The sequence below is a fragment of the Xyrauchen texanus genome, chromosome 35, assembly GCF_025860055.1.
Source record: "Xyrauchen texanus isolate HMW12.3.18 chromosome 35, RBS_HiC_50CHRs, whole genome shotgun sequence".
Classification (NCBI taxonomy): Eukaryota; Metazoa; Chordata; class Actinopteri; order Cypriniformes; family Catostomidae; genus Xyrauchen; species Xyrauchen texanus.
Genome location: NC_068310.1, coordinates 10,942,586 through 10,962,404, shown reverse-complemented (window position 1 = coordinate 10,962,404; position 19,819 = coordinate 10,942,586). Strand labels below are relative to the sequence as shown.

Genomic DNA, 19,819 nt, shown 5'->3' with positions numbered 1-19,819 from the left:
GGAAGTGCAACATGGTAAAGCTGATCCCTCACTCAGGGCGCAATGTATTCATCACCGCTGATGCATGTTTTGTTGAATTTTTGGTGAGAAAGATATTTTCTTTTAAACACAATCCATGTATTAGAAGTGTACATTAAACATTTTTGGCATTGTTCATCCTGTACTTTAAAAAAAAAAGTCATTTTGAAAGTAATTTGATCAGTTTGTTTAGACAGTGTGGTCAATATTCACTGATTTATCAGTGAATTAATTAATTCAGACACAGCTGTAGATATTACTGCGTATCGTGAATGATCTCACTTCCCGAATGATTGAAAAATCCAATTTTAATTTAATTTCAAACCACATATGGATTTGGTTTGGATCTGGTTTATAAAAATCTGACTGTTTTGCTCCATGGCTCCAGGTTTTTCCATGGCAGATGCTTATACCACTAACTACAGAGCTGGATGGTCTATGTGATGTAGACCATTACAAATTAAGGCAAAACACCTTTTTCACACTTGCGTCATTCTTTATTTTTAATGGGAATGACAACAAGGCTGTGGGGATACAGTCACCTCAATGGACTGTACTGCAGTTTAAAGTGTTTTGGGATTGTTCCTTGGACACAACTTTGATCAAATATCTGAACATTCAGTATACAAATACCTCCAGACAAAATAAATTGTGGAAAATCAGATGTGATCTAGGAGCTTTATACTGTTAAGTTTATAACTCCCACAGCCTCATTGTCATTCTGTCACGAACCCCGCTCCCTCGCTCCGCCCCCTCGAGCTTCCATGCTCGTTCCGCCCCCTCGAGCTCGCACGCTCGATTTGCTCCCTCGAGCTTCCACGCTCGTTTTACTCCTACGAGCTCTCATGCTCGTAGCAGGTCTCCCTCCTCGGGCTCACATGCCTGCTCCCAATGGCCAGAACATTATGACCACCTGCACTCGTCTCTATCACCCCTTTATTTGTTTCACCTGCACTCGTCTCATCACCTTTCATTATTTACACCTGCACCTTCCCCTATAAATACCACAGCACATCCGTTTCACGGGGGTTGGTTATTGTATTTAGTTTCCCTTGTCTTTGCCCCCGCTAGTCTCGTCTAGTTTTGATCTCCTCTTGAACTCCTCTTGATTACCCCCTTAGCTTGCCAGCTCCTCGTTCCCCTAGTACCCCTGTCTACTCCCTTTGTTAGTTTACCCGCCTCTCGATCCTGTATACTCCGGCTTTTGACCCTACGCTTCCCTCGACAACTCTTCACTGGATTTGCCCATTTGTACTTTTGCCTGCTTTTATTGTTATCAATAAAAGCAGTATTTTGACTTACATTGTGACTGTCTCATCTTGTATGTGTGTGTCCTGGTTACACATTCCCATTAAAAATAAAAGATGGTGCTAACGTGAATAAAGTAATTAATGTACACAAATACACTGATATTAAAATATTGTTTTTAAGAATATATCGATATTCACAAAAATATTTGATAAAGAAATATTATTACACACTTACAATCTAATGCTTCTTATGATTGGACAATTTTGAAAATAGCAAAAATTTGTCCAATTTATTGGCTAAGGTGATATAACGGTCTATTGCAGCAGTCAGACTACACTTTAGACTCATTATTATTCACTCATTCAATTGCATCCAAACATGGGAGACCGGAACCGGAACCGCAAGCTCAAGTGAGTACATTTAGCTGTGCACGTAAGGTCCAAACCTCACACACTGAATGCTTGGCTTAATATAAAGTAAACATTTAAAAAATCTGTGTTTTTTTATTGTTACAGGAAAGTCAGTGGATGGAACATTTTGAAAATAATATTATTTGCAATGTTATTTAATTAAAACTATAAGCCCTCGAGCGTGACTTCATATCCTGTCCGTTACAATGTTCAAAATAATTTTGCATGCTCAAAGCCCAGTGTGACCTCGGCTTATCACTACAGACAATTAAGCATACTTGAGTCGAGTAGCCTACGCCTTAAAAAAAATAAAAATAAAACAAATCTGAGTTTTGGTGCCTGTCTGAACCATATGTTCTCATTTCTCTCGACGTTTTCCTAAAGAGATGTTTGTTCACTGATATGAAGCATAACAAGCAATGGTGGGAATACTGGTTGTTATAAGTCACTGACTGCAGTTGATTGGATAGTACCAACATACAGTACTTGAACATCTCAAATCAAGTCTTTGTTCCCTCTCTTCTGCTGGAATGGAATCATAATCAAACAGAGAACAACCATAAAAGGAATAAAAAAAATAAATAAAAAAATGGATACAGAGGTGATACAAAATACCAAAACAGTAAAACTACAGGGAATCAAACAAACAAACAAAAATCGTAGAGAAGATACCACAATCAGACATGCTTTTGAGCTGTTTAGTTTGGCAAGAAAGCAGCTTGTCGTATCATAGAAACCTCACAGTGAAAAGAGTTATGCCCCTTCGAGATTACAAAGCACAGTATTCAGTCATAATTTATAGATATATTTCTCCCGTTTTTAAAAAAGTCCTTGTATAATGAATTGGAACGCGATGAACTGTCTTGTACCGTGGTATCCAATGCTGTGGCTTTTCCCCTCCAAAAACAACAACATTTTTTTCCCTTTTATTTCATTTTGTACCAAAAATACTTCTTTTTAAAAAGAAGAAATGGCGGAAACGCACAAAACAAAACTGAAGTCAAAATCTTCAAGAAGAACACATCATCTTTTCCATCTCAATGTTATTTTGAGAAAACAAGACTGTACGTTTAATTAATTCAGTCCTTCATTTGATCAAGAACAGATCATGTTGGTCACCAAAATTGCTGGTCAGTTAAATCAGTGTATTTTACTTACAATGATAAAATGGCCAAAAAACAGAGGGGCGAGGACATCAGAGCATTATATAATATTCAAAACTTTTCCAAAGGTTTTGACAACTGCTTTTCTATTAAATAATTTGGTCTTTGGTCAATAGTTCTCTTCTTAATTGATACAGATACTGTATTTGTACACACAAATATACAGGCACACATGTTTACATGTATGGTATAAATGTGTATGCTTTATTTCCACACATTTTACCATTAAGGACTTTTTGCATGAAATATCAAGATCAAAATAAATAAGGAAATAAAAAAAACTAAACATGAGTACCTGTATTTATATTCTCCTGAAATAAAAATAACAGAGGAAAAAAATGTCACACGAAAATAAAACAAGAAGGTGCCTTATGTACAGCGATTTTCTTCGGCGAATAATAAAGGCCTTTATTAAATAAACAGACTTTGCATCTTTCAAGCAGCCTGAGGCTTTAAAACGGAAACGATCTTCCTTCAAGTTGCACCGCCATTTTCCATGACTGCCCCATCACGATTCTCCAATCTGGAGTCTTGTTATTTTCCTTGTTTTTTTGTTTGTTTGTTTCTTCAATAATCTTTCTTGTTTTGTTAGTTTTTCTTCAAGTGATGGCGATGGCTACTTGTTTGTCTTCTGGTTGCCGTGTGCAATCCTCCTCACTGGGGAACTGTGGGAGTCCAAAGGAATGCTAGTGCGCTGCTAACTGTTGGGAGGTCCGTTGTTCAGGAAGTAAGTGGTCATCTCACCCTTGCCTTTGACCTTTATGATGCCTCGACACTCCAGCTGGTAACTTTTACTGGCCAATACCTGGTGCAGGTCTGTGGTCACCTGCAAGAAATCAAGTAAAATATCAGAGCCATTTAGACAGCATAATTTTTATTTTGTTAAATTATTAATAAATACAATTAAAATACTTTTTAGGACTTGATAAATGATCATTTTCCTGTTTTGTGTAGCATCAACACACTGATTCAATAAATGATGTATGTAGTCATAAAATGAGAGACCCTCTCCTTGACGAAATACATTCATAAGTAGTGCAGAGTTTTGATACAGATTTCCCAATTTGATTTGATTACAAGCCACAAGCTCTTAATTCAATAAGATTCTGATTCATATGGGTATATTTTAGTTACAATGTTCATTTTGCTTACATATGAAAGAAATTCTCCCCCAGCTAATACTATTCCTTTGGTTGAGCGCACATTAACAACAGCTTCATTACCTCATCAGCGCTGTGTATGATTATTGTTTCTGATCATTAACTTCCAGTAAACAACAGAAAAGGATATTAAAGAGACATTATTCAATGACAAATGGGTTACTTGGGCCTCGATTTTCATGTCGACACACATTAAACCAACAAGTCAAATACAAATTTTCCTCACAATACGCAGTGAAAGGATTCAGTGTTAAACTTCTTCGCCACTATACTACACAATCACTGGTGAGTGAAATCATTCAAAATCATTCAAATTAAGATATTGATGAATGGGAAAAATCTATATTTTTACACAGCCCTATTAATATGTGCTCACAGGGGACACTTTTAAGATGCAAATTAGCAGTGTTGTGGAAGTTACTTGTGAAACTGTAGTTTGACAAGCTACAACCCCATTTCCGAAAAAGTTGGGACAGTATGACAAATGCTAATAAAAACAAAAAGGAGTGATTTGTAAATTATATTCACACTTTGCTGTATTGAAAGCACTAAAACTACACATTCTATAATGTTTTACCTTGTGAATTTCATTGTTTTTTAAAAATGTACAGTCATTTCAAATCCAATAATTGCAACATGTTCCATAAAAGTTTTGACAGTCGAGTGTTTACCACTGTGAAACATCACCATTTCTTCTAATAACACTTATTAAGTATTTGGGCATTGAAGATACAAGTTTAAGTTAAGAAAGTGGAATTTCCCTCATTAATGTATTATGTAGGTCTTCAGCTGCACAATTGTACAGGGTCTTCATTGCTGTATGGTGTGCTTCATTCTCAGTTGGAGATGATCAGGACTGCAGGCAGGCCAATCTAGTACCCGCACTCTCTGCTTACACAGTCATGCACTTGTAATCCGGACAGTATGTGGTTTGAAGTTGTCCTGCTGGAAACTGCAGGGATGTCCTTGGAAAAGATGGTGCTGGATGGCAGTATATGATGCTCCAAAATTTTTAAATATCTGTCTGCATTCATGGTGTTCTCACAGATGTGTGAATTACCCATGCCATGGGCACTGACAATCCCCCTGGCCCATACAGACACTGGCTTTTGGACCTGACGCTGATAACAGCTTGGATGGTCCTTTTGGCCCTGAGAACAAGATGGCTCTTTTTCCAAAAACCTTCTGAAATTTAGACTCCTCGGACCAAAAAAAAAAGACAGTTCCAATGTTCTACTTTCTATCTGATGAGACCGAGACCAGATGGCAGCGCTTCTGGACAGTGTTGATGTAGGGCTTCTGCTTTGCATAGTAAAGACTTAACTTGCATCTGTGGATGCAGCGGCGAATGGTGTTGAATAACAAAGGTTTACTAAAGTAATCCCAAACCCATGTTCATGATATCTATTACAGATGAATGGGGTTGTACAAGCTACTCATAATTTAAAGTAGTTACACAGTCAAGCTTCCCTTTTGAAAAAGTAGTTAGTTACACTACAAGTTACTATCAAAAAGTAGCTAGCTGCATTAAAGCTTCTTAATGAGGCAATATTTTTTTCCATCTAAATGTTTTGCATTTTTTAAGCGCATTTATACAAATTTGACTTAGGAAAATACAAATTGTTGCAAGTTTCCATCCACTACGTAATGCACATTTTATTAAATGCATCCACGAGACATTGCAGAATAAGTGTAATATTTTATAAAATGACAGTCTCCATATACCTGGGAGCGCCCGCTCTCACAACTGTCCTGGTGGATTGTGAGGACGCACGTTGATGAACAGGTGTGGGTTAAACACTTCAGAATGACAAGCGATATGTTCAAAGAATTGTGTGCCAAGGTCTTATCTTTCATTGGGCCAGTCACATCAAGCTATCACACACTCATAACACATGCACGAATGGTCAAAACACGTCATTGTTTTGCGAATAAAACAAGCCGTTTCCATCAACATAATGCACATTTTAACTAATGCAAAACTCTATAAAATCCACCTCCTTGCGCATTACATTTAATGCAAATTTAGAATGTTTGTTCACTTATCAAGTGTTTCCATTCAGGATTTCTTGTGCACAATTTCAAAATGTGCATAAAAATAGTTGAATGGAAACCCTGCTAATGTTACTATCAAACCAATAATATTAGTAACAAAATTTACACTAATACATTTTATTAATTAATAAATGTATTTGTTAAATACATTATGTATTTAATTAAATATATTAAATGTATTTAATACATTCAATGAATAGTAACATGAATACAGTTAATATTGGCCATAAAAAATAAAAATAAAGATCAGATAATCTTTAAACTACACACTTTTCAGTCCTTCTGCTGTGCCCAGGTGTAGCCTACTTCCCTAAAGATCACATTTTTATGACAAACTCTCCTTGGGCTGACGTTTTGTGCTTGTCATATTATATTTAGTATGCAAATAGAGACACTGGGCTTGTTTCTCTCCACACCTGTGTTCATGTTCATTGTATTTTCGGACTTTTTTCCCCATTGACACGCAAGTGCCAGATTTACAGCTCACATACAGAGGTTGTACTACAAATATTTGTTTGCTTTGTTCAGGTCCAAAAAAGAAGACGTATGGTCACTTTAGATTGTTGCACAATAATACATGCCATAATAACTGATTTCTTTTACCATGAAAATAATAGTTAATTAAATGCTAAGAAATTGAAAAAAACAAAACAAAAAAAAAACAAAGAGTTATGCATGATAAGAGATATATATATATATATATATATATATATATATATATATATATATATATATATATATATATATATACACACACACACAAACACACACAAACACAGTTGAAGTCAGAAGTTTACATACACCTTGGCCAAATCATAGAAAACATTCCCTGCCTTAGGTCAGTTAGTATCACTACTTTATTTTAAGAATGTGAAATGTCAGAATAACAGTAGAGAGAATTATTTCAGCTTTTATTTCTTTCATTACATTCTTAGTGGTCAGCAGTTTACATACACTTTGTTAGTATTTTGTAGCCTAACCTTTAAATTGTTTAACTTGGTCAAACGTTTTGGGTTCCCTTCCACAAGCTTCTCAACAATTTTGGACCATTCCTCCAGACAGAACTGGTGTAACTGAGTCAGGTTTTCAGGCCTCCTTGCTCGCACACGCTTTTTCAGTTCTGCCCACAAATTTTCTATCGGACTGAGGTCAGGGCTTTTTGATGGACACTCCAATACCTTGACTGTGTTGCCCTTAAACCATTTTGCCACAACTTTGGAGGTATGCTTGGGGTCCTTGTCCATAAAGGAAGACCCATTTGCAACAGATCTTTAACTTCATGGGTGATGTCTTGAGATGTTGCTTCAATATATACACATAATTTTCCTTCCTCATGATGCCATCAATTGTGAAGTGCACCAGTCCCTCCTGCAGCATGCTGCCACCCTCATGTGTCACGGTTGGGATGGTGATCTTCAGCTTGCAAGCCTCACCCTTTTTCCTCCAAACATAACGATGGTCATTACGGCCAAAGAGTTAACTTTTTGTTTCATCAGACCAGAGGACATTTCTCCAAAAAGATCTTTGTCCCCATGTGCACTTGCAAACTGAAGTCTGGCTTTTTATGGTGGTTTTAGAGCAGTGGCTTCTTCCTTGCAGAGCAGCCTTAAAGTCGATATAAGACTCATTTTACTCTGGATATAGATATTGTCTACAGGTATCCTCTAGCATCTTCACAAGGTCCTTTGCTGTTGTTCTGGGATTGATTTGCACTTATCACACCAAACTACATTCATCTCTAGGAGACAGAATGCATCTCCTTCCTGAGCGGTATGATGACTGTGTGGTCCCATGGTGTTTATACTTGTGTACTATTGTTTGTACTGATGAACGTGGTACCTTCAGACATTTGGAAATTGCTCCCAAGGATGAACCAGACTTGTAGAGGTCCACAATTTTTTCTGAGGTCTTGGCTGATTTCTTTTGATTTTTCCATGATGTCAAGCAAAGAGGCATATAGTTTGAAGGTAGGCCTTAAAATACATCCACGGGTACACCTCAGTACACCTCATATCAGAAGTTAATTGGCTAATTGTCTAAAGGGTTGACATCATTTTCGGGAATTTTCCAAGCTGCTTCAAGGCACAGTTAACTTAGTGAATGTAAACTTCTGACCCACTGGAATTGTGATATAGTCAATTAAAAGTGAAACAATCTGTCTGTAAACAATTGTTGTAAGTGTATGTAAACTTCTGACTTCAAATGTGTACACTACTGGTCAAATGTTTTGAAACACTTACACTTTATTTCACATTTTAGAATAGTATTAAAGTCATCAAAACTATGGAATAACATAAATGGAACTATGGGAATTATGATGTGACTAAACAAAATCCCAAATAAATAAAAACTGTGTTATATTTTAGCATCTTCAAAGTAGTTACCCTTTAACCAACTTCTTGAGGTATCACCCTGGGATGCTTTTTAAACAGTATTGAAGGAGTTCCCATCTATTTTGGGTACTTATTGGCTTCTTTTCTTTATTATTTGGTCCAAGTCATCAATTTCAAAAACTTTTAATTACGTTTTAGTTTTATAATTAAATAAATTAATATGTTGGCACAATTATATTTTTGTCTACAAAACAAATTTACACGCCTTCAGATCAAAAGATTTTTAAGATCTTGAGAAACATTTCAGTCAAGTGTTTCAAAAGTTTTGACCAGTAGTATATATATATATATATATATATATATATATATATATATATATATATATATATATATATAATAATAATTCTCTCACTGCTCCCAATAATGTGATGAGAAGCAAAATAAACATATTCAGAACAGAAACAAAATCCCTCAAAAGGCAATAATAATATTTGAATTAATAGTAAAGGTAAATATGCTGTTGTGTTGTCTATTAACAATAAAGTGTTAAGAACATTCTGTTTCATAGTATAGAATCACGTTCATTTATAATTTTCAGTTTTACCTGCCCCTGTATGTCTTGTACAAGTAAACAAACTGTGCTTGGTCGCTTTACATACCCATCAGACAGACACTTCTTATCCAAGTGAACTGTAGTAAGCTGCCTGTAGATTGCGGTAATGCACTATTTTAGTTTGTGATCTGCTGTTACAAAAGAAGAAGAAGAAAAATGCTGTCTGATTCTGAGCACAATGGGAGAAAAGTGCCTCAGTTTTTTCCTGGAGGGTACTCAGCCATACAGCCTTCATTTGGTTAGGATTAGGGTGGGTGCGGGGTTAAGGCATCTGCTGCCTCCCAGGAACAAACTGAAGCCCCTTTGTACAATGGGCGATTCTGAGCAGCAGCCAGAATATGCTTCAAGTTTGTCAGACGTTTGGCTGCTATGGAATAAAGAATGTTATTAGTTATAATCTGACCAAAATGTGATGTAGCGATTCATCGCGCTACACCAATACTTGCTGGAAAAATTTGTTAGCTACTTGAAAAGCTACTCTGTTTTAAAAGCAGCTGAACTACTGTCAAGCCACTGAAAAACTTGTAGTTAGCTACTCCCCAACACTGCATAATATCTATGGTGGTGTAAATGGTTATCTGTCTTAGGGTTAGGTCCACTTGTGATCGTGTTAAAAAAAACAGGGGCCAATAAGACTGTGAGATGTCACTCACAGGCTTGAATTTTTACCTGAATATGGTCTGGGACACCTGTACTGTCCATTCGACTGGCCACGTTAACGGTGTTTCCCCAGATATCATACTGGGGCTTCCTGGCTCCAATAACTCCTGCAACCACTGGACCGATGTTCAGTCCTGCATGCACATATTTATCACAATTGTGGAAATTTTTAACTTATGACATTTAAATGGCTTGACTGGTCTTGAAATTCAAAACAATTTAAAATGATGAGGCATTTGATATTTTGCATTGTTTTTCTTTATAATTGGTGTCTATTTACTTCTTTACTCATGATGGTGCCCTGGAAATAAGACAACAAACTATTGACACTCACCAATCTTCATTTGGAAGTTGTTGAAGGAATGCTCATTAATGTACTTCATCTGTTCACGGAGATGCATGGCGTAATCGGCGAGGGCGGTAATATGCGAGCGGCCTTCTTTGTCATAGGTGGAGTCGTTGAGGCCGGATGCGGCCATGTAGGTGCTGCCAATGGTCTTTATCTTCTCTAGCTGCCTGTATTTCTCCTCACTTATAATCTGCAATGGAAAGAAGACAGGAGAATTTTGATTTCATAAAAAATTCAGATGACAAATCATTAACAATTGGAATAAATTCAGGAATGCCAGAGGAGGCTGATGGCCTTAACGTTCCTATGATGTGTTAATTGACCAATCAGAATTAAATTAAATTAGACAAAATTGATAAATAAATGTAATATATATTATATATATATATATAGGGATATATATGCTGGTATTGGAATCTGGTCCGATACTACATTCATGTACTTGTACTTGTGCTCATAAAAATGCACTGATATAATCTGACGTAAACATTACGTAAACATTCAGCACACAAATAAAAATTATATTATGTATGAGTGTGATTATGAAACTGCAAAGGCTGCGATTTAATGAGCTAAATATGTAGTATGCTTGTGCTGCATGCTTCAAATGTGAACGGTTGTGAATGTGTGCAGCCGGTGTTGTGTAGACACCGGCTGCTCATAGCTTTTAGAGCTCCAAGCCTCATACGCAGTAAACGCCATCATGAGCATTGCGCACTTTGTTTTTAGCAGTTGACAGCGAGCAGAGCACTAACTCACACTGTAGCGCAAGGCACATATTGACTACATATTTATTTAATTAAAAAGCAGCCTTTTGCGGTTTAATAATCACATTGGGTCATGTATTAACTGCTTTTTCTAAAGTGACAAGCGACCATCAAACACACACAGAAACGGAAAGTGCATCACTCCAAAATAAAAGCTTCCTCCAAAATAAAAATGGCAAATATATTACTGCTGTATAGTTATGTAATATTCACTGTAATACTACCACTACTGCTACTACTAATAATAAATCAATAACATTTTATTATATTTAACAGTTTTTCCATTTTTTTTAGCAGCGGTTCTGTTGTGCACCCATCCACAAGCCCGCAATGCTGAACTCATATTAACATGTGTTGGTCAAAGAATAGACTAAAACAAAGGTGTCAAAGCCTGGACCACATCACGGTTTATTTGTGCCCTCAAAGGGATCATTGAAAATGTGGCACCAACACCAGCTTTGGTAGCACCCATGCAAATAATATCACCCATATAAATAATATTACATGTTATGTGCATTTAAATGCACATTTGACAGTACAGCATTGATTTTGAGGTTGGGATGCAGATAAAAATTATGATAATAACAACAACAGTAACATCTATGGAAAAAATTAACACCTAGTTTTTATATGGCTAAATTTAAATATTCCGACAGTGTGACTAGTTGGGTCTTCTTTACAGATTCCTTTCATCAGGCTCCTACTGATTAGGACAGATGATTAGTAACTATGGTTTCTATATAAAGAACGTCATGGTTACTGTTGTAACTTATGTTCCCTGAGGGAAGGAACGAGACGTTGTGTCGAATGAACTTCCTCTTCCTGGGATGCCAAACGTACCTCTGAACCTGAGAAAAGGCCAATGTCAAGTTGGCAGACAGAATTTGCATGCCCGGACATACGGGTATAAAGGGAAGCGGGGTAGCGAGTGCCAGTCAGGATTTTGCACCAAGGAGCCGAAAATAAGGTATGGCCGTTTACAGTGGTAGGTCTAGTGCTGTGGCAGGAGGGACACAACGTCTCGTTCCTTCCCATACAACAGTAACCATGACGTTCCCCTTCTGTAACTCACTCGATGTTGTGTCGAATTAAGTGACACAAGGGGTCCCATATAAAAACGCCACGCACTTACCGTGTTATGTGAACTGCCGAGACAGGTGCAAGCAGGCTACTACGTGTTAAAGGCAACTGTGTCGCCTGCACGTAGCGCTCCCCAATGCCCCCAAAGAGGTGTCACATACAGACCTTAGGTTCTCCGCATCGCTGAGGGGGGGAAGGCGGTCTTTCCCGGTCCTATTCTTTCAGGGGGAAAAGACCCCGCGGAGGCCACATCCTGCCCAGTCTAGGGGGAGGTAATATGTGGCAAATACACCACGAGGGTTGTGAAGTCGTACGTGGGAAATGGCGCGTTGGTAGGTCCACCCTAATTGGGGGGGGGGGCACTACAAGCACGGCGACGCTGGTCCGACCACAGGGGGACCGTACTGTGGGAAATACATGTTGGGGAGTTTGCCTGAAAAGGGAACTAAGCCTGTGGAGCCCGACCCCAGTACAGAGTACCTGTGACTCGTAGTGGGTCTGGCCGCGAATTGCTCCACTGAATTCGCGGCTAACCTGGGATAGAAGGCGCACTGGATCAACTTGGTGAAGGGTGCTATGTGCAAGCAGAACAGATGTCTGCTAAGGAGGTGCCATGGGCCAGTGCCCATGAGGATGCCACACTTCTCGTAAAGTGTGCTCCAACCCGCAAGGGGGCGGGTGTGATAAGCTAAGGAAATATCATCAACGACCCAGCGAGCTAACCTCTGTTTGGAGATGGTGTTCCCTTTCCGCCGTCCGCCGAAGCAGACAAAGAGCTGCTCAGAACCTCTAGAGCACTGCGTGCAGTCCAAATAGATACGCAAAGCACATACCGGACACAGCAACGAGAAGGCTGGGTCTGCCTCCTCTGAAGGCCTGAGAGGACCACAGAGAGATCCCAGGAGGGAACAGCACGACGCAGTAGATGGCAAGACCCTAGGTAAACACAAATTGATTAACAGGTTCCTGAAAGGCGGCCGGAGACTGAGTCTCCGCCGCCTTTCAGGAACCTGTTAATCAATTTGTGTTTACCTAGGGTCTTGCCATCTACTGCGTCGTGGTGGGCTGCGATAGCAGCTACATACACCTACAAGGTTGAGGGGGACAGCCTCCTCTCCAGCCTCTCTGCTGGAATGAAAGCACTGACCGAACTGCGCACCTCTGCGGGTCTTCGGCTCGAGAAGAACACCAATTTGTGAACAAGCGCCACTTCAGGGAGCTCTGGCTTGGTTGATCGTGTCTATGTCTACAGGTGGTAGATTCACTAAGTCTTGCGCATCCCATCCAGGGGCCAGACATGGAGGTTCCAGAGGTCTTGGTGCGGGTGCCCCGTCCCCGAGAAAAAAGGTCCTTCCTCTGGGGAATTTTCCAGGGAGGTGCTGTCGCGAGACAGGCCGGGTGGGCCAGTAAGGGGCCACCAGGATGACCTAATCCTTGTCCTCCCTGATCATGCACCGCACCGGTGAAAGAAGGCTCAATGGGGTAAATGCGTACTTGCGCAGCCCCCGGGGCCAGCTGTGTGCCAGCGCGTCTGTCCCGAGAGGAACTCCTGTCAGGGAGTACCAGAACGGGCAGTGGGAGTTGTCTTGGGAGGCAAAGAGATCTATCTGTGTCTTGCCGAATTGGTCCCAAATCAGCTGGACCACCTGGGGGTGGAGCCTCCACTCTCCGCTGGGCTAAACCTGCCGCGACAGCGTGTCCGCCGTCATGTTGCGGTTGCCAGGGTTGTGCTTCAGGTCTACCGCCGCGAACCAATCTAGCTGTCGAACGCAGGTAAGAATCTGTTTCTGCGTGAGCATTTTGAATGAGAGTCTGTGTAAGGCCCGGTTGAGAACTTGCAAGTCCAAGATTGGTCGCAACCCGCTGCTTTTTTTGGGTACGATGAACTAAGGGCTGTAGAAACCCTTCTCCATCTTGGCTGGAGGGATGGGCTCTATCGTATCCTTGATGAGCAGGGTCGTGATCTCTGCTCGTAAGGTGCTGGCTTTCTCGCTGCTCACGGAAGTGGAGCGAACCCTGCTGAAATGAGGCGGGAGCCGTGCGAACTGAATCGCGTATCCGGGTCAGATGGTCCTGGCCAGCCAGCGGGACGGATTGGGAAGTGAAAGCCACGCATCCAGTCTCCGCGTGAGGGACACTAACGGGACGATTGCTTTTGATGTGTTGGGAGGCAGAAGAGCGTCCCGAGGCTTCGGTGCTGAGAAAAGACTCAAAGCACTTACCTTGCTCTGCACACACGGCAGGGGCGGGTTAGAGACTGAGGAAAAGGTCCTAGAAGAGGCATCTTTGGAACTCGTCAGCGCTGGCCTGCCGGAGCTGAGCAGTCGCGAGGCTGGAGGTGAGGGAACTGTGTCCGGGGAGCCGGGACTGTAGAGTTTTGGGGCCGGGGTGCCGTGAGAACGGCGCGCACCGGCTGGATGACCCAGAGAATGAGGAAATCGCTCTTTATTGAGAATGTGGGTGCCGCAGCCCGAAGGCGCTATGAGCGGCGCCCTGACCCAAGGAACCAATGGAGTAGCCGTGGGGGGGGGGCAGTCCAGCCTCGCGCTCAAGGCGACCCGGAAAAGCATATTGGACATCTGCGCATCAGCCTCAGACTGGGCGAGCAGACCCGAAGGTGTCAGCCCAGATGAGTCATCAGCATCAAAAGCCGCTGTGACGCTCTCCGATGCAGCGGCGATGTCGTCATCCAATTACGGGGGCTCAAGGGAGAATGCCGGCTGGCCGCTAGCTGGGTCGTCCTCAATCCCGTGGGAAGAAGGAACGACGCGGGCGGGGGGGGTGGCGGCTGAAGTGGCTTTCTATCGTGACAAAAGAACAGTGGTGAAGTGGAACAGTGGTGAACTCAGCATGCTGTTGCACAACCGTTCGGCTCCAAAGAAAAATTCTGACTGGCACTCACTGCCCCGCTTCCCTGTATACTTGTATGTCCGGGGCGGGGCATGTAAATTCTGTCTGCCAACTTGACATTGGCCTTTTTTCTCAGGTTCAGAGGAACGTTTGGCGTCCCAGGAAGACCCCTTGTGTCACTTAATTCGACACAACGTCGAGTGAGTGACAGAAGGGGAACTATGGCATTTTTTAAATGAAAAAAAAAATAAAATATATATATATAAATATAAATACTAAAATAGAAAGTTTTTCTGCCACAATAGGTAATACAGTACAGTTAGTGTTACAGCAGTAAAACCATGGTACATTTTTGTAAGCGTTGTAATCTGAGAATTGAAAAGCATTTTAATTTATATGCCGTATTCAACCGGCTTTCGCAATCCCTGCCGTGCATCTTACTGGTAAATAAGCGCATTTAAAATAGTCTGTGCGGTTGAGACCAGTCCCCGAATTACCACACTTTCTCTGCCCTCGTGTTTCTATGATTAAGCTGTGTTGATAATTGACCCATTTAGCACAGTTTCATTCTACTTTTGAAGTGAGCAAAATGTTCTCCAAAACATACAGATGACCGACAGGGATGGATTACCAACCGGAGCAATAGGTCCAGTGCCCAGGAGCCCTTGACTGCCCAAGGGGACCCTGGGCTTTAAGGTTGCGCGGTCCAGTTTGGCGATCCCCCCACTCAAAAACCCATCAACAATGAAAACGAAATGTTTATTTGCATATCAAGCGTTTCCATTCAGGATTTCTTCTGTGCAATTTCAAAATGCTTATAAAAATAGTTGGATGGAAACCCAACTACTGTTTAAGCAATATCTCACTTCTGTGATGCGCTGTTATGCAGCACTTTATTTGAAAAATATTTTTGGATTGTGCTATGAGGTTCTGTATAAAAGCACTTAATTTGATAAAAATAATAAAATATTATGTTGAATTTAATAATTTATTCAGATAATTTTAATTTGATAATCATAATATTGTTGATAAAACCGAATAAACTGTTAATATGGAATTCAGAAAAAAAAAAAAAAAAAAAGCAGTTATAAGTATCGGCGAGTAATTGTACTAATTCTCAAATAAATTTTATCATGACATCCCTAAAAAAATAAAGCATTGCTAAAATATTGATTCAAAATTATTAACAGTTGTCAAAATTTATCAACAGGGCTACAATAAATGAGTGCTGGATGGCTTTTATGGAGAGATCACCTGTGTATAGGAACATACAATTTGAACAATACGCATGATAGATAAGATGGCAACTTATACTGTAAGGTAAACAGGTTTGATCAATATTTATTTACACAACAGCCTCTATGGAACATTCCCTCACGAACCACCACAGCAAATTAGATGCTTTAATATGGATAGGTCCAGTGCCCAGGAGCCCTTGACTGCCCAGGGTCCCCTTGGCAGAATTACTTTCTGTGCATCTATTCTTTTGTATATCCGTTTTTAAATCAAGCTTTTATTCCCCCCTCCATTCCTCCATCCCTTAATTTCTTTCCCTACCTCATTCCCTTTAAACACCAATCTCCAGCCATCTAACCTCGTCAAAATCAGCGATGATCTCATTGAGGAGCCTCAGACACTCCACTCCCTCGTTGTTGGCCTCCAGCTCCACGTAAAACTCAGAGAAGTTGCTGATGGAGGCGAACATGACGGCCACACACTCACACGACTGGTAGTACAGCTCGTCATTCCTCCGCTCTCGGGCTAGAAAGTGGGCGGCCACATCTTTGGGCAGGATGTTGTGGAGGAGCCGGCGGTTGTAGGCTTGAAGTTCCTCCATTTCCTCCTTCTCTTCTGTGGCCTATGGAGGGACAGACAGAGGTGTTATACAGAGCAGGGGGTTTAAAACTTTTTGATGCCAAGGAGCCCCTCTTACAAGACACCCCCCTTTATAAAACATGAGGGCAGCTACATATTTTCAAGTATAATGACCCATTTATACTGACTGAGAAAATAGTATTATAGACAACATGCAAATATAAATAATGGTTTTATATTGTCATTGTAATAATGCCAAAATAAATTATTAAAATATGAACTGCAACATATTTACTTTGCATTACGTTGGATTAAGTTTGTACCCAATATTAGAGTAAAATCAATGTATAAGCCTGAAAACATGTTTAGTCTTTTTTTTTGTTTTTTTACACCCTTTTTTTTTTTTCTTCCATTTTCTCTGACCCCAGATTGAAACCCCCTGATATGGAGGAACACTAATAATATGGATAAGAGATTTAGATGTAATGCTAGTCTCAGACTCAAAGGTACATACTGCACAAACAAAAGGCAATTGTTTAGCTTCTATGCAATTTCCAGTGCTTTTTAACTGTCTACAAGGAAACAAAACCGTGTATACATTTTTCCACTGATTAAGTCCTTTAAAATTTTTTAGGAGACTACCGCAGCCTATTATTGTATTATCAGTATTGTATATAATCCATATTACCATTTTCAGTTTATCCATTTCTGAAATGGCACATTAGTTTTTCCATTTATTTGTTTTGGCATTTACACAACTCAAAATTACAGTTTAAACAACCCAGCATATTCTTTTAAAAATGGCTGAAAATGAATAGGTTGAAGGCAATGCTTATTATGGCTACCCTTCTCATCTCTCTCTTATTTTACATTCTTTCAATCTCTCTTTAAATATTTGTATTAACAGTCCATTCCACAATTTATAAGAAAAAATAAATAAAAGAGCAAGGTTGCTAAATAACAACAAATAAATTATTTCAGCCAAACTTAACAAAATGTACCCTTTGCTTTAACTACTCATTTCTATATAAATTATGCATAAACATTTATACAAACTTATAAATATAATATACTGTATAAATAATGCAATGTACCTATCAACACATTCTTTTATACTTTTTGAACACCTTAAGTTTAAACATTTTCTTAAAATGTTTAATTGTTTTATATATTTTTAATTCATTTTTAAGCTTGATCCATAATTCCACTCCTTTTATTGAAATACATTTATTTTTCAAATCAATCCGAACTCTACTTTTCTTTAATATACATATTACTTTCAATGTACTCAATGACTCTCTCTCATAACAAACATATTTTGTAAATGTTTATACATAATTTGAACAATATTGAAGCCCTCAAGATCTTTAAATGTAATTATTTGTTGTTTTACAAAATTTTTACAACAAATTTGATGAGTACAATTACAAGTATTACCCCAAACTGCTATACGATATCTGATATAAGGAACAATACTTGAACAATACAAGATATACAGTAAAATGCATTTTCATTAAACAATCCTTAAACTTATTCAAAAGTGCAATTGATTTGGCTATTTCGATTTAACTTGATATATGTGCTTTCCAACTTTATTCATAATCAATAATAACTTTAGTTAATATTATTTAGAAAATTAGTATCTTTTACTCTTTCAATTAATGCATTTTCTGTTTCTATCTGGCAGTCTGGAATAACCTCTCAGTTACTAAGTATCATGTAAGATTTAAGGATAATTTAATAATATCAAACTACTTTTTCTACTATATTTAATACATTAATTCTATACAGAATAAAATAAATGTGGGTCTTCTGTGAACAAATTGCATTTAAACAAGTGTTGCTACCATCCCAATGTCATTCATATAAACAATAATAAAAAACAATTGGACCTAAAACTGATCCCTGCGCAGAGTTGGTAGTTTACTTTTGAAATGTATTCCACTACAGATTACATGCTGTAAAATGTAACTTGTAACGTATTCTAAATACTTAAGATTACTTCTTCAGCACTGGAAGATTTTTTCACTTGTTTTGACTATAAAATTCTTCCTGTACAGTAAGACAAAATATAAATGTTAAAAATACATTCTCTGAAAAACCTAAATATCTTATGCAGTGTTGTTTCAAAAACAAGATAAATCAAATTGTCCTTGTTTTAAGGATTTTTAGATATTTCGACTGGAAAACAATACAAAAATTATTATCAAGAATATGATTTTTGCCCTAATATCAAAGGTCTTACTAGAGAATAATAAATTATGATCCAACGTGAATTTTCTTGCTAAAAAATATGATTGTGTCTGGTAACATGTGCATGTAAAATGGCTAGAGATAGCATTTTAGCTTAGCATAAAGCTGACAATTTACACAATTTTTATTTCTATTTATTCTGCTCCAAACTTCAAATTTACGTCTCTGTCTGCTCGTATGAATGTAACACATCATAAGAAAGTGTTTCACCGCTGTTCAAATGCACTTTGGATCACATAATTTATATGTATAAATGTTTTCTACTTGAAAAGGACTAAATATTAAATGAAACAAATGACAATAAAATGCAAAGTAATATCTTCAGTAATCAAAATACTTTTTGAATGTAACTGTATTCTAATTACCAGTGGTATAAATTGTAACTGTAGTGGAATACAGTTACTTATATTTTGTATTTTCAATACCTAATCCCATTACATGTATTCCGTATTCCCAACCCTGTTCCTGTGGCACTCCACATTTAACATGCAATGGCTGTGTAACAGTGTGATTTAAATTAATATATTGGTACTGTACCTATTCTTCAAATAACTTGAAAACCATGAATAGACAATGCCTCTAATATCATATTTATTTATTTATTTATTTTTACAATTATTCATGATCAATGGTATCACATGCTTTCATTTGACAAACAAAAGTTCCCAACAAATTTGTTTTTGTCTATTCCAGTAGATATTTCCTCCGCTTGTTCCATTAGTGGAATTTCAGTAAATGTTTTGCTCAAAATCCATACTGTTCTTTGAATTTCTATAAAACGTTGTCTAACATGGCACATACAATTTCTATAAAAGTTTAGAAAAAGAAAAAAATTTATATTAAGTTTTCCATTTTAAATGTTGCTCAGATGGCCCTTTTGTGTCTAAATGAGCAATTATTGGCCAAAATAAGTTACCGAGGACCAGACTTTGTCTGTAGTCAAATGTCTGGCTCTGAAAAACTTAATGGAATCAAATATTTCAGAAGTTATACAATGTATGTCAGATGGGGTGAGCAGACTAAACATTTACAACTGGCAACA

At 38.6% G+C, this 19,819-nt stretch overlaps 1 protein-coding gene across 1 annotated transcript in view; it reads right to left on the bottom strand.

The window, feature by feature from the left end:
- Positions 1–1,534: 1,534 nt before the first annotated feature.
- The window catches only part of LOC127628382 (adenylate cyclase type 6-like), an 88,750-nt gene continuing 70,465 nt past the window's right edge, over positions 1,535–19,819 (bottom strand). The window contains exons 21-24 of the mRNA XM_052105099.1: positions 16,304–16,567; positions 9,998–10,202; positions 9,673–9,797; positions 1,535–3,668 (exon numbers count right to left, since the gene is read on the bottom strand). Of these exons, the coding sequence (XP_051961059.1) occupies positions 3,540–3,668; positions 9,673–9,797; positions 9,998–10,202; positions 16,304–16,567 (723 nt within the window). The 3' untranslated portion in view covers positions 1,535–3,539. The remainder of the gene's footprint in view (positions 3,669–9,672; positions 9,798–9,997; positions 10,203–16,303; positions 16,568–19,819) is intronic.